Source organism: Cnephaeus nilssonii, assembly GCF_951640355.1.
Source record: "Cnephaeus nilssonii genome assembly, chromosome: 17".
In the NCBI taxonomy this organism is placed as follows: Eukaryota; Metazoa; Chordata; class Mammalia; order Chiroptera; family Vespertilionidae; genus Cnephaeus; species Cnephaeus nilssonii.
The window spans coordinates 50512905-50526901 of NC_137088.1; the positions used below are offsets into that span (position 1 = coordinate 50512905).

At 43.4% G+C, this 13997-nt stretch overlaps 1 protein-coding gene across 1 annotated transcript in view; it reads right to left on the reverse strand.

Moving 5' to 3' along the window:
• Nucleotides 1–13675, reverse strand: part of LOC307113454 (cadherin-related family member 3-like) — a gene marked incomplete at both ends in the record, with an annotated part of 68480 nt that extends 54805 nt beyond the window's left edge. The window contains 4 exons of the mRNA XM_079795070.1: nt 1307–1395; nt 3284–3455; nt 7013–7209; nt 13633–13675. Coding sequence (XP_079651196.1) covers nt 1307–1395; nt 3284–3455; nt 7013–7209; nt 13633–13675 — 501 coding nt within the window. The remainder of the gene's footprint in view (nt 1–1306; nt 1396–3283; nt 3456–7012; nt 7210–13632) is intronic.
• Nucleotides 13676–13997: the final 322 nt, after the last annotated feature.

The following is a 13997-nucleotide window of genomic DNA, read 5'->3' on the forward strand; positions in this document are numbered from 1 at the left end:
CTGTAATTGCATGATAGAGGCATAGTTAAACCCTTTTGGACCATCCTGTGCTTTCTACCCTAGAATGTCAACATGGTGGTGAGCTGCCATGGAGAACACCAGGGAAGAAATATGATACCTGATTCTCTTATGGCTGGAGTTGCTCAGCGCTAGATTCACTACTGTAATCTTGAACGTGGTGATTTGGAGCAATATGCATGATTAGGAGCCTTAATTGCATGTTGTAAAGGAAGCTGTGACCTTTCCAGTCCCATTCTGGATGTGGTATTGTTCTACTGGGAGGAGGAGGAGACACATGGGTGGGGAGGGTTGACAACAGCAGTGGGTTTTTGTGTGTAATTACTTGAGGGCATGCAGCGCTTTTAAAAATCATGTGGACAATGCCCCAAATATTAGTGGCCATCCATTTATTTTTTAAAAAATTGTAAAAGTCAAGTTGCCTTGAATTGTAACCCAGTAGCACTACCAGTAAATTGTAAATGCTGAAAGAATAGATCAACATGTACAATTCTCTAATTTTTAGCCAATTTGGGAAAGTGATACAACATTAAAAATTAAAAACATGATATTCTTGTCTACCAGTCCATTAGCTAAAAATGTTACCCCTTAATAATGCCAAAACCATTCCATACAGCATCAAAAATTATGACAGTGATATAAATTTTGTCATTTGTAAGATATTTTACAGTTTAAAAATGACTTTCAAGTTCATTATACGTAATAGGAGAGAAAGAAATAGGAGAGACGACAAAGCAGATAGCCTTTCCCCAACTTTACAGTTGAAACAGAAGGACAGAAATGTTAAATGACTTGCAGCAGAGGAGTTAGGATTTAAAGCCAAGCCTCTTGCCACAGAGTCCATCACTTCCTCCCTCCCGTGGTATCGTAACTGGATGACACCCATCCTGAAAATAAACTGCATTCCTGGGGCATCATAAAGCCCCAGGATGAGGCCCAGCTGTGAAATGCAAATTAATTCTTCCAGGAAGCTGCATTGTTTCTCAACAGTGTGTGGGTAGCCAAGTTCCCCAAGAACAAGATGAAATGGCTGGGCCTCTTCTGTCAATACCTAAGGACAAGCTGGGCCTGCCTGCACAGGTGGAATGCGCTAGAAGGGAAGCAATTACCCAGACAGCCCACCCCTCAATCATTTTCACCTGCAATGTCCTGATGTTTGAGGCGAAAGGTATGTGTGGAACCTGAATTGTGGTATAATGCACTGATTATCCCTGTGGTTTTATATGTGGATGCAGTCATACGGAAAACCACCAGGCGCTGATATTCTCTGCCCCAAACCATAAATTACCTCCAAAACAGCATCCTCTGGATCCGCGGCTGCTGCTCTGTAAATGACTGTGCCCGGGGCAGTGTCTTCCAGGATATAAATCTCAGAAACTGCCAGAAAATGGGTGATAGATGTTATAAGCCCCAAAGCCCCTCATCCACTCCTGGATTTTAGATAAAACTGAAGGCACTGTGCTTGCTCAGCACAGACGTTTTCACAGGGTGATTCCCATTAACCATAATCATCATAGCCATATAATAAAAATAGACACCATTTGTCAAGTATCTGTCTTGTGTCAGGTAGAGAGCAAAGAGATTTACAAATTTAAACAGTAACAATATTGAACGTTTTCTGATTGCTGAGCAATTGACATCATTGGTGCATTATTATTTCCGTTTTACTGAGTTTAGAAAGATTGAGTGACTCACTCAAAGTCACCCAAGTAATCTCTACATATAAAAGGCTAATATGCAAATTGTCCCCTCAGGAGTTCGACCAAGGAGTTTGATTGCTCGCTATGATGTGCACTGACCACCAGGGGGTGGCAAGGAACAAAGAAAGGCCCTGAAGCCAGTAGCTGGAAGGAAGGCCCCGGCAGGCCCTGATTGCCGGCCAGGCCTAGGGACCCTACCTGTGCACGAATTTCGTACACCGGGCCTCTATATATTAATATTATCTAATGATTTTATTAATGCCTGTCTTTTCCTCAAGTTTTCCCTCTTTCTATCCGTTTTTAAAACTGTGGTGACCACAAAACTGCCCATTTACTGGTCAAACCACTCTCCCAGGGTCAGGAACACTGAGGCACCGGGGCCCTCAGTGCCTGAGGGGATAACCCACCCCAGCAGAAGCTGCGGCACTATTCTGCCAGACGGCACGATTTGTGGATAACAAAGGAGTCCACGGCCTGTTTGGACCACAGCCAACCTGGCACGAGGCTCGCTGTTTCAGAAGGCAGAAGAACACAAATTCCCCTTGAATCTGTCCTTGAGGCGTTTCTCATCTGCTAGGGAAAGGAATGGAAGAAGGCTAACATTTATTCAGCACCTAATGCATGCCCGGCCCTATGGTTGGCATGGTAACACATGGTCTCTGGGGAGCTTCATGGAGTAGGGATTAATACCTGTGTAACCAATGAGGAACTGAGGCTCAGGCAGGATTCGTAGCTCTCTCCAGTTTTTGGCCACCCCAACACCTAAACCTCAAATGATTGTTTTCAGTAGAGAACATGAATTGTCCACATGCAGGAGTTAAATACTTGACTACATAGAAAGTCAGAGATGAGAAAGACAGAGACAAGAGTGAGAGAAAGATTCACATGTGGTGAAAATCAAATGGAGAGAGAGAGCAAGAAGCTTCTAACTTAATGACACAGACACACTGTTAATTAAATAATCACACCCATAAAAGAGTAACTAGAGTACATAATAATCAAACAGAAAAATAAAGGTTTTTTAAAAAATATTTTTATTGATTTCAGAGAGGAAGGGAGAGGGAGAGAGGGAGATAGAAACATCAATGATGAGAGAGAATCATTGATTGGCCGCCTCCTGCATGCCCCCTACTGCGGATCAAGCCCACAGCCCGGGCATGTGCCCTTGACTGGAATCGAAGCTGGGACCTTTCAGTCTGCAGGCCAATGCTCTATTCACTGAGCCAAACCAGCGAGGGGAGAAAAATGAAGTTTTTAACACTGACCAAGTTACTTTCCTTTTCTAAGTCTGTGGCCTCATCTATACAATACGAATATGAATAGCACCCACCTCCAGAACTATGAGAATTTCATGAACTAACACACCTGAGGCCCTCACTCTCAGGACAGCACCTACTACACAGTTAGCACCGATAGGTGTCAGCCCTTTAGCATTCGTTTTGTTAGCATTATTCTCCTTCTCTCTCCTACAGCCATAACCCTATGAGAGCACAGAGGACCCAGGACACAGAAGCCACACTACGGACCCAGTGGACCCTTCTTTCCCCAAGAGGAGAGCTCTGTACCTTGGTCTCTCTGAGCAAGGGCTCCACGGAAGGTGGGCGGCTCGTTCACATCCGCAATCTGGATTAAAATGGTCTGGGACGCTGTCGCCCCCTGGCTGTCTTTGGCATAGATTACCAAGGAGTAGAGAGGCACCGTCTCGAAGTCCAGCTTGGGTACTCCAGTGGTGAGTAACTACATTAGACAAAGGAGTGCGGAGTAATGGAGCGAATGAGTGGCTTCATGAGGGTGTAGACAGAGTATTCTACATCTGTAATCCCCAATACGAGTCAGCATTTGTTAAAAAGAGATAAAAACCTTGTGTTTAAAATGTGGAAGCAGCGTGATCTGATTTATTGAAAACCTCCATGATCAGAGAATTCCCATGTTACTCTTCCTAACGACAGTTAATTGAGTCCCTCTCCCAACTCTAAATTATCAGAGATTATCTTAAGCATTTAACAAACATGTCATTCTCTCCTTTTTAATTGCAAAAAGGGTATTATTGGATGCATTTTACAGATGCAGAAACTGAGGATGGACAGTTAAGCAGCTTGTCCAACTTTTCACAGAGAAATGCAACAGCTCTGACTTCACCTGACTTCAAGCTCATGCCCTTAATCATAAGCCTAAACTGCCTTGCACCTGAAATGGATGAAAAGGGAGCCAGGCATTGCTCTCAGTTCTTCACCTCATTTAAACGTGGAAAAAAAGTTGTGAGGGAGATACTATTATTACCACCATTTCACAGATTATAGATTATATAATACAGCTGGGCAAGTCACGCTGCAGGACGAGGAAGGCCTGGCCCTGACTCCTGCCAGTTGACCCCAGGACCTTTGCACTGACCAGCACTATGACTGGTAATAACACCTTTGTGCCACCCTCCCACGGCCATGAGAAGTCAGTCATACATGCATATTGGACAGCTCTCCTCCCCTGAGCACTTAACACAGAATGGACACTTTATCTCCTTGATTCACAGAGCAAAGGCTATTCTCATCCTCGCGATACCACCAGTGAGGACACGGAGGCTCAGAAGTTAGAAGCCCAAGTCATGCAGCTCCTATGTGACAGAGCTGACATTGAAAGCCAGGTCTCCCAGACTCTAAAGTCTCTTTTCTTTTCATCACACCCTGAAGCTTTGATTCGTTAATTTAATACTATAGCCTGATTTGAAGATGTATGGGATTTAGAGCTGTGATATAGGACTTTCTTGCCCCGGGAGCCTAGGGCAGTCCCTCCTGCTGGGGTTCCCTTTGCCCTGGGAGGCCCGGGGGCGGGGGGCAGCACCTGTCCTCCTTGCTCCCTGGCACTTTATACAATACCAGGAATTTTTAAAAATGCAAATGCTTATTCTTTACACTTGGCAGTGGAAGAAGGCAGGAAGGTGGTTGAAGTCACCCCCATCCGGGAAAAGTGCTCGCATGCAGGGTACCTCGAATTCCTCTTCCATCCTGCCAGTGCCAGCCATTTGTGCTGCTCAGGTAGCAATTTGGTGGTTACGTAACTGGAGCACGCCTTGACTCATCTCCATGAGATTTTGATTTATCTGTGTAATCAGCTCACTGCAAGCTCTGCTGCTGTTTCTCCAGGAGATTAGCTTGGTTCTGACCATTTTTTTTTTTTTACAGCCTTCCCAGTAGCCCCTCCTAAGCTCAGCTTTTTGCAAACTGAAGAAGCCTATATCCTGCAAGGAAAGACGTTCAAGAAAGGATAATGATATGCTAAACCTCAAATAGAACAGAGTATGCCCTTTACACTGGAATGCTGTGGAGACAAATATCCGCTCATCGAGTTCTGCCTTTATCTGCAGATTTTTCCAGGATAGAAAACTTTCATAATTGAACTGTTTCTAAAGCTCTCTAGAGCTGGCCTATGATACAGTTATTACGATGTGACTTTCTTATAGCTTTATTATCTGTAGTTTGACAATAGTGCCGAATATTGAGGAATAAATATATGTATTAGGTAACTGCTGCTCTGTGTTCATTCCTTATTATGGGCCACGCACTGAGGTGGCACTGGGCATACATTGTCTGACAGGACCTACTGAGCAAGCCCTGAGTGAAGTCTTATTATTATTAACCTCTTTGTACAGAAAAATAAAAACAAAAAACACCAAAGCGCAGCAAAGTCAAGTAACTTACCCAAGGTCACCTTGCTACTAGTGGAGGAGTTGTGGTTTAATGCTAGGCTTGTCAGCCCCTAAAACCTGTGCTGAGAACAGCTAGGATTTACTACCTTACAGGAAAAACAAATCTAAACTAAAGGAAAAATCAATAAGCTTAACTATTGAACACGCTTTGCTGACATTTTGCTGTTTAGACTCATTTTAAAATCTGATAAATGCACGAACAGCATTTTGTACTTCACTGAAGTTGGAAGCAAATTTAAAATCTGACAATCCCAAGGTCTGGCAAGGGCACTCAGCAACCTCCTCCTAGACAGGTTCTGCCCCTCTACAGCTGCTCCTCGCCGCAGCCAAAGGGGGCCCCATAAAATGTAAGCAAATCATCTCTTTTTTCCACAAAACTCCCCGATGGTTTCTTAGATGTGGTGGCAGATTGCATGTCCCCAAACCTTTAGCCTTTCCTATAACATGTCCTTTGCCATATGACTTTGTAATTCCCCCACTAAAAGCATTATGTATATCTCCATTCCATGGCATGGACACGTGACCGGAACGGAGAGGTTATGTCATTTGCCCAAAGCAATAAAGACAAACCAGGGTCTGAACCCAGGTGGTTTGACTCCAGAGTCCCTGGCTCTTAACCACTTTCATACTGCATCTCATGATACACTACGATTGGTCATGTAGGCATCTGTCCACCCTACCCGTTTCAGAATCTCTTAAAACCAGGAGCCAGTTCTGATTCTCCTACGGACTTTGTTACTCAGAGCATGGCAAGCAGCGTGAGCTTCCCGCTCATCTGGTCCTCTTGCTCCCAGTTCCCATGGGAGGATGCAGAGGGTCCCAGGTGGATGCTGGGCCTGCAGCAGGCTCCCATCATATTTGAGGAACCTTGAGCTTAGGAAACCCAAATTTTCTCAAATGAGCAGTAAGCCTGCCTGAACTTTACCTTGGGGGATATTAGCTTTATTATACCGGATGGTGAACGGAATTTCCTAACAAGGCTCACTGCCCTGTAGGCTCTGCCTCCCCACTCCTTCACAGCCTAACTCTCACCACACTTCCCCATCAGCTCCGGCCACTTGGGCCTCCTCTTGGTCTCATTACCTCACTACACTCCTTGCCACAGGGCCTTTGCACATGCTCCACCTGGAGTTCCTCTCTCTCTCTCTCTCTCTCTTCACCTATTTAATTCCTATTCATTCTGAAGATTGCTTATCATGTAGCTCTTCCTCAGGAAAGCCTGATAGGTCCAATGTCCCCCTCAGGTGCATTCACAGACCTGCGGGCCTGTCTTTCGTGGCTCTTATTACACTCACACTTTTCACTTGTGTGAGTGTTCCCTTTATTAGTAGAGCTCCCTGTGAACCAGTAAACACCATGAGGGTGAGGATGGGGTTCCACCAAGAGAGCCCCAGGGCCTCGCCCTGTCTGAGGAGGTCCTCAATAGATCTCTGTAACATAAACGCTTCTTGATGTCCTCAAGAATTTTTAGGAATCTGGAACATACTCGGGTCCCAATGAGTGGGTGCTAAACAATATGAGTAGAAGGTAAGAAGGGCAAGGATGGCAGTTTTATTTAGAAACCTGTGATGATACTGTTTGCCTCGATACTTACTTCCCACTGATGTGTGGATCGACGAGACAGCACAAATGGATGGACTACAGGGTCGGCATTAATGATAACAGGATCTCCCATCAGAGAAGCGGAAGGTGAGGCAGGCACAGTGATTATGGCAACCCGTGTATGCTCAGAGACGTTCTCCAGAACAGGGCTGCCGTTTTCGATGACAAAATCTGGAAAAGCTAGAACGTCTTCAAGGAAAAACAAAATGTTACTTGTATAGGGGTTTTTGCAATGCTTCCCAACCTCTTCCATAGTTTAAAACCACAAAGAGAAAGTTCAATAAATACTTACAGCTCCTTTGTTATTACAAGTCGTAAAATCAGCCGAGGAGGCTTCGTCGGATCAATTAGAACTGTGAAGGATCTGAGGCCTTACCCTAATCTCCAGCTAACGGTGAGGCCGCCCAGCTTCACCGAGGCTGGCAGGACACACCGACTCCATGGTCAGAGACTGTGAGGGTTAATTCTACGTGTCCGTCTGACTGGACCACAGGGTGCCCAGACATGTGGCCATTCTTGTGGACATGCCTGTGAGCGTGATCCTGAATGAGATTAAGTTCGAACCAGGGCCCTTGAATTCGGGCAGAATGCTATGGGCTGAAGTTGTGCCTCCCCAAAGTTCATATATTGAAACTCTAACCTCCGATGTGACTGTAGCTGGAGACAGGGTCTTTAGGAGGTACAGTAATTAAGGTTAGATGAGGTTATAGGGGTGGGGCCCATAATTGATAAGACTGTGGCCTTATAAGAAGAAGCAGATCTCTCCGTCATACTTGATAAATGACTTCTGTTAAAATGTATATTTCCTTTAGTTTGGAAAAAAAAAAAATTACATAGACTTTCCTGCACGCCCCCCTCCAAAAATAAATAAAAGAGGCATTCACAGTAAGAGTATATACTCATGCTCTTCCACATGATGAATAAGGGCCTCGTGCTTGCTTCTTCTCTCCCACCCCAGACACTCCCAGCCTAATAGGAGGTGTGATGCATCCAGGAGGAGGGAGGACACCACACTGTCAGCGCCCCGCCCACCTCCCTTCCTTTATCATTCCAGGGCACACAGCTTCCATCGGCTGACACCGCCACCTTTCTGCCTGATGGTGTCCTCTAGCCCTGAAGTGCTGGAGAACTAACGCGTCTTTCTTCTTTCTTTTTCTTTTTTTCTCCATCCAAAGATCCTCTGGACTCTGAGTTACTTCATGGATCTCTTTTAAAGATGGTTGCAAGCCTCTCTCCAGTTATAAGTATTTTCATCATCCTCTTTCCTGAATCAACAACTTCTCTTCTGCTTCTAAGCATGTGCTTAAGGTCACAATACATCCTTTCTGTTTAGGAAATGATCTGAAAATTTCTGAGCCATGAAATTTGTAAGTGGAAACTTTGAATTTCTGCTCATTGATTTCCCTCTGGAACCGCACTTCAAAGTCTTATTCAGGATTTTTTCTCCATCGCTCAAATGTGCATTCTGTTGGGGGTATACTTGTGTATGTTGAGGTGGGGGGTTGTGGTTATTTAGTAAAGTATGATGTTTGGGGGTTGTAGTAGAATAATGGCTCTACCCCAAAGTTGTCCACTTCCTAATCCCCAGAACCTCTGAGGATGTTACGTTACTTGGCAAAAGGGACCTTGCAAATGTGATGATCTTGAGATGGGAGATTATCCTGAATGATCCGGATGACCCCAATGTAACCATAGGGTGCTTAAAAGTGGACGAGGAAGCAGAAAAGAGAGTCAGAAGGAGATGTGAAGAGTGATCAGAAAGATGCAAACTGTCTGGTTTTTAACATGAAGGAAGGTGTGACTTACTGAGGAATCTGGTTTTTAACATGAAGGAAGGTGTGACTAACTGAGGAATCTGGTTTTTAACATGAAGGAAGGTATGACTAACTGAGGAATGTGTGTGGCCATGGGATGCTGGAAAAGGCAAGGCCTTGGGCGTGGCCCTAGAGACTCCAGGAGGAAACGCAGATATGCCAGGACTTTGATTTTAGCCAGTGAGACCGTGTCAGACTTCTAACTGCAGAACTGAAGTTCATACATTTATGTTGACTTAAGTCACCACCAACTTTGTGGTAATTTGTTACAGCAGCAAAAGAAAACTAATACAGGCTCATTTAGATTATATGAATAAGCATCTTTTACATGATTGAGCTACCCACAATGTGCTAAAACTGAAGTCAAGTAACATCACTCTTTGTTCCCAAAATCCTTTAGCAGCTTTTCATCTCATACAGAGTGAAAGCCAAGTTCATATGCTGGCCTCCAGGCCCCACGTGACCGACGAAGCCCTCCTTCCTTTATTTGGCCTCATATTCTACACTCTTCCCCTCACTTCCTCTGCTCCAGACACACATGCCTTTCTGTTCCTTAAACACACCCAGCAGGTCTTGCCTCAGGACCTTTGCCTTACATTCTCCCTGTCCAAAATCCATCTCCCCTGGATACCCACTTCTCATTTATACACTTCCTTTAGGACTCTGTTATATGCACTGTCCCTGTATCAGAGAGTCTTCCCAGGCCACCCTTATATAAAATAAAATCTCTTGCTTTTGCAGGTGAAAATTATAAAATGTCATATACTATTTGCTTATTTTTATTTTATTTACTTATATTATATGTGTATTTTCTGCCTCCTTCCTCCCACCTCAAATACAAGCTTCCTGAAATTGAGGACTCCCATGTGTGAGGTCCCTGCTATATTGCAGAACCAAAAATAGTGCCTGGCCATAGTAGGCACTTAATAAATATTTATTTAATGAGAGTGAAAAAATAAATGAATTAAATTATTCATTTTTGCTAACTGAAGTACATCAATTACATATTATTGACTTATCCCTCGAGACCTTCTTATTTTGTGACACTATCTGTACTTGAAAAGTTGCAACTTCCTGCCATTTCTTTTTTTTTTTTTTTTAATATATTTTATTGATTTTTTACAGAGAGGAAGAGAGAGGGACAGAGAGTTAGAAACATCGATGATAGAGAAACATCGATCAGCCGCCTCCTGCACAACCCCCACTGGGGACGTGCCCGCAACCAAGGCACATGCCCCTGACCGGAATCGAACCCGGGACCCTTCAGTCCCCAGGCCGACGCTCTATCCACTGAGCCAAACCGGCCTCGGCGACTTCCTGCCATTTCACTGGTTCAGATTTTCTATTCAGTTTTATAGGTTGAGTCATGTCAAGAGTGACTTCTGCATCTGAGGATACCTTGTTGCCACTGCATTAAAGAATAAATTGGCCCGGCTGGCCTGGCTCAGTGGTTGAGTGTTGGCCTATGAACCACGAGGTCATGGTTCGATTCCTGGTCAGGGCACATACCCAGGTTGCCGGCTTGATCCCCAGTGTGAGGCATGCAGGAAGCAGCTAATCAATGATTCTCTCTCATCATTGTTGTTTCTATCTCTCTCTCCTTCACCCTTCTTCTCTAAAATCAATAAAAAAATATTTTTAAAAAGAGAATAAATTAATTTGGTATTTTCCTCAATTATTTTTATGTGCTGAAATTTTGGGAATACTTAGTATTGAAAAACAGTTCAATACCTGAATGTATAATAATCTATAGAAAAGAGAACAATAATTTTCTGAGCATATTAACTCATCCACTAAACTTACCTAAATAAGTAAAGTTGACATTTTATTATGCATCTACTGTCAGAATGGTTCCAGAGTAAACTCCCTACTTTCTGAAATTAAATCAATAAGCCAAAATAAAAAGAATCAAGGCTGGCTGGTGTGGTTCAGTGGTCAATTCTTGGTTGAGGCACATGCCCAGGTTGCAGGCTTGATCCCCAATGTGGGGCATACAAGAGGCAGCTGATCAATGGTTCTCTTTCATCACCGATGTTTCTATCTCTCTCTCTCCCTCTCCTTTCCTCTCTGAAGCCAATAAAATATAATTTAAAATAAATAAATAAAAAGGATCAAAATTATGGTAGGCCTATAGAAGAATGGAGATCCAGAGGCTACACCTTTATACCCAAGGACAAAATGAGATTTGGAAAAAAAACAAAAAAAAAACTAGTTGTACTCTTTTAACGGAGATAGTAAAATAATGCCCAGTAACTGTGTACAGGACATCAGGGGTTAGTGGGGACTGTGGTGAAACCAAAAGCTTGCTCCTACCTAATGGAGGCAGCTGCTACTTGCCCACATGGGAATGTGATCTGAGTTATTTTTTGTGAGGATCCTAAATTGGAGATGTTTTGGTGAAATATTCTGCTATTCAAAACATCTGGTATACCCAATGCATTGAGAGTCTCTAGTCTCTAGTTTGTGACCTCAGGTTTAACATAAAAATCTTCACCCATGAAAAAAGCAAATTAGGACAAATTAAATTGAAATATAATATTCCTTAGATTTCATTATATCCTTATTTTACTAAATGTCCCACCCACTGAGTTGATGGGATCAATTCACCTGATGTTTTTATTTCAAAGAGATGGATGCACACACAAAACTGGAGCAGTGGATTCAAGTAGGGTATTCCATACCTTAAGAAAAGTCTGTGTAAAGGTTATCTAGGACTATAGAACAACCCTGTCCAATATGTAATTTAAAAGTTCCTAGTAACCACATTTTAAAAGTTTTTTAAAGTGAATTTAGTTTTAATATTATATTTTATTTAACCCAATGCATTCAAAATATTATCATTTCAACATGTGATCAACATCCTATATAATAAAAGCCTAATATGCTAAGTGTCCGGTCGTCTGGTCATCTATTAACCAATCAAAGTGTAATATGCTAATGATATGCTAAGGCTGCTCAACCGCTTTCTATGACATGCATTGACCACCAGGGGGCAGATAGACAACCAGTCGACCAGTTTCTACAACGTGCACTGACCACCAGGGGGCAGACGCTCTGACTGGTAGGTTAGCTTGCTGCTGGGGTCCAACCAATCGGGACTGAGCAAGAAGGGCTAGACACGCCCTGGAGCCCACCCGCGGTCCCTCCCTGGCTGGCCAACCTCCTGTGTCCCTCCCCAGCCATGATCGTGCACCAGTGGGGTCCCTCGGCCTGGCCTGCACCCTCTCACAATTCAGAACCCCTCGGGGGGTGTCAGAGAGCTGTTTTTGGCCTGATCATGCAGGCCAGGCCGACGGACCCCACTGGTGCATGAATTCCTGCACCGGCCTCTAGTTTTTAATAAGTCTATGTTAATAAGGTAGTTTAGATTATTTTATTCATACAAAATTTTCTAAATCCAGTGTGTGTTTTACACTTATAATATATCTCAATACTGACTGGCCACATTCATGTAGTGAATAATCACAATTGGATGGTGGTTACCATACTCAGCAGCACAGCTGTAGAAGTTCAGTGTTGTTTTTGCAAATATTACCATTTATTTTTATCAGAAATATGTAATCTAATCATGCCTAACTAAGAATTTGGAAGTTAGAGAGCTTTTCCAATTTTCAGATAACCATCATTTATTCTTAGAATATTAAACATATTTTACTTGACTTTTTATTGGCAATAGTGACAGTTTGGCTTTTACATAATTCTAGATGTGACTGGTTCTAAATAAAATGGCTAAATTCATTAATTGAGTTATTTTATGAAATCAATCCATGCAACAGTAAGGAAAAAAATCACTTAAACCAATGACTTAATGTTATGCATTCAAAATTTAGGTAATTAATTTTAAATTCTCGGGTCTGATTTTTTACTTTAATGTAATATATATTAATTTTTTTAAAAATCAAACAATATAAAGTAAAAGTTTTAAAAATCTTCTACTCATTTCTCCTCACCTCTGCTGCTCTACTATATTCCACTCCCAATCTCTAAAAACCACACAGTTAAGTATTTTGTATATATGCTTCTAGAACGTTCTGTGTACATGTAAATATAGATAGATCTTTCTTAAGAGATCTTCTTAGGTTCAGAATTTTAGGATATCCTGTCTCCACTCCCAGTACACCCTGGATTACCTTTTACCTGCACATCGGAACGCACAGATCTGCCTCCTCCTTTTAATGACTCCAATATCCATAGTATGTCTGGACCATTTATTTAATCCTGTATTAATGAACATGTAGGTTGCTCCAGTTTTTGCCATTACAAATAAGCCTACATATATCCTTCTGTCCATAGTCTAGGTCAGTGGTCGGCAAACTCATTAGTCAACAGAGCCAAATATCAATAGTACAACGATTGAAATTTCTTTTGAGAGCCAAATTTTTTAAACTTAAACTAGGTAGGTACATTGTTATTAACTTAATTAGGGTACTCCTAAGCTGGCCTTTCTAAACACTCAAGGGGCCAAAGAGCCGCATGTGGCTCTCGAGCCGCAGTTTGCCGACCACTGGTCTAGGTTCCCAGAGGTGGGATGCTGGCTCTGAGACCTGGTAGATATTTCCAAAATGCCCTTCAAAGAACTTGCACCAGCCTACCCCCCCCTCCCCCCCCCCCCCCCCCCCCCCCGTCACGTGCCTCTGAGAGGACATTTTGACTGAAATGTAGACTTTCCAACGTGGCACAGCCCAGGGCCCTTGACAACTTGCAGGACCAACACTGAGAAGTCACTACAGAAGGTAAAAGCAAACCAAATGGCTATTTCAAAGCTGCGTGATAAGAGTCCAAAGTTAAAGATACCAACCTGGGGCAGCAGCCAACACCACGAGCAAGTGAAAAAAAGGCATCGTGCACCGGAAAGCCTCCTGCCTCCTCAGCAGCACTTCACTGCAGCGCTTGCCTTCCCCGGCTTCTGGGGAGTGGCACCCTCTTGGCGAGGAGTCTTCTCCAGAGAAACATTCTGTCTCTAAGTGCCCTGTCCACACTTCCTCATGACACAATCCTTGCCGGGTGATCTGTAAAGCGACACCTTCTTCTCCCAAAAGGACAAAAGCTGCAGTAAGGAGGTGTGCTTGAACAAGGGGGAAAGTCCCCAACTCATATTCTTCTACATGCGAAGGCCTCCCAAAGCCTGGTGAATCTGGGGTGGCCAGGATGTGTGGGGACTCC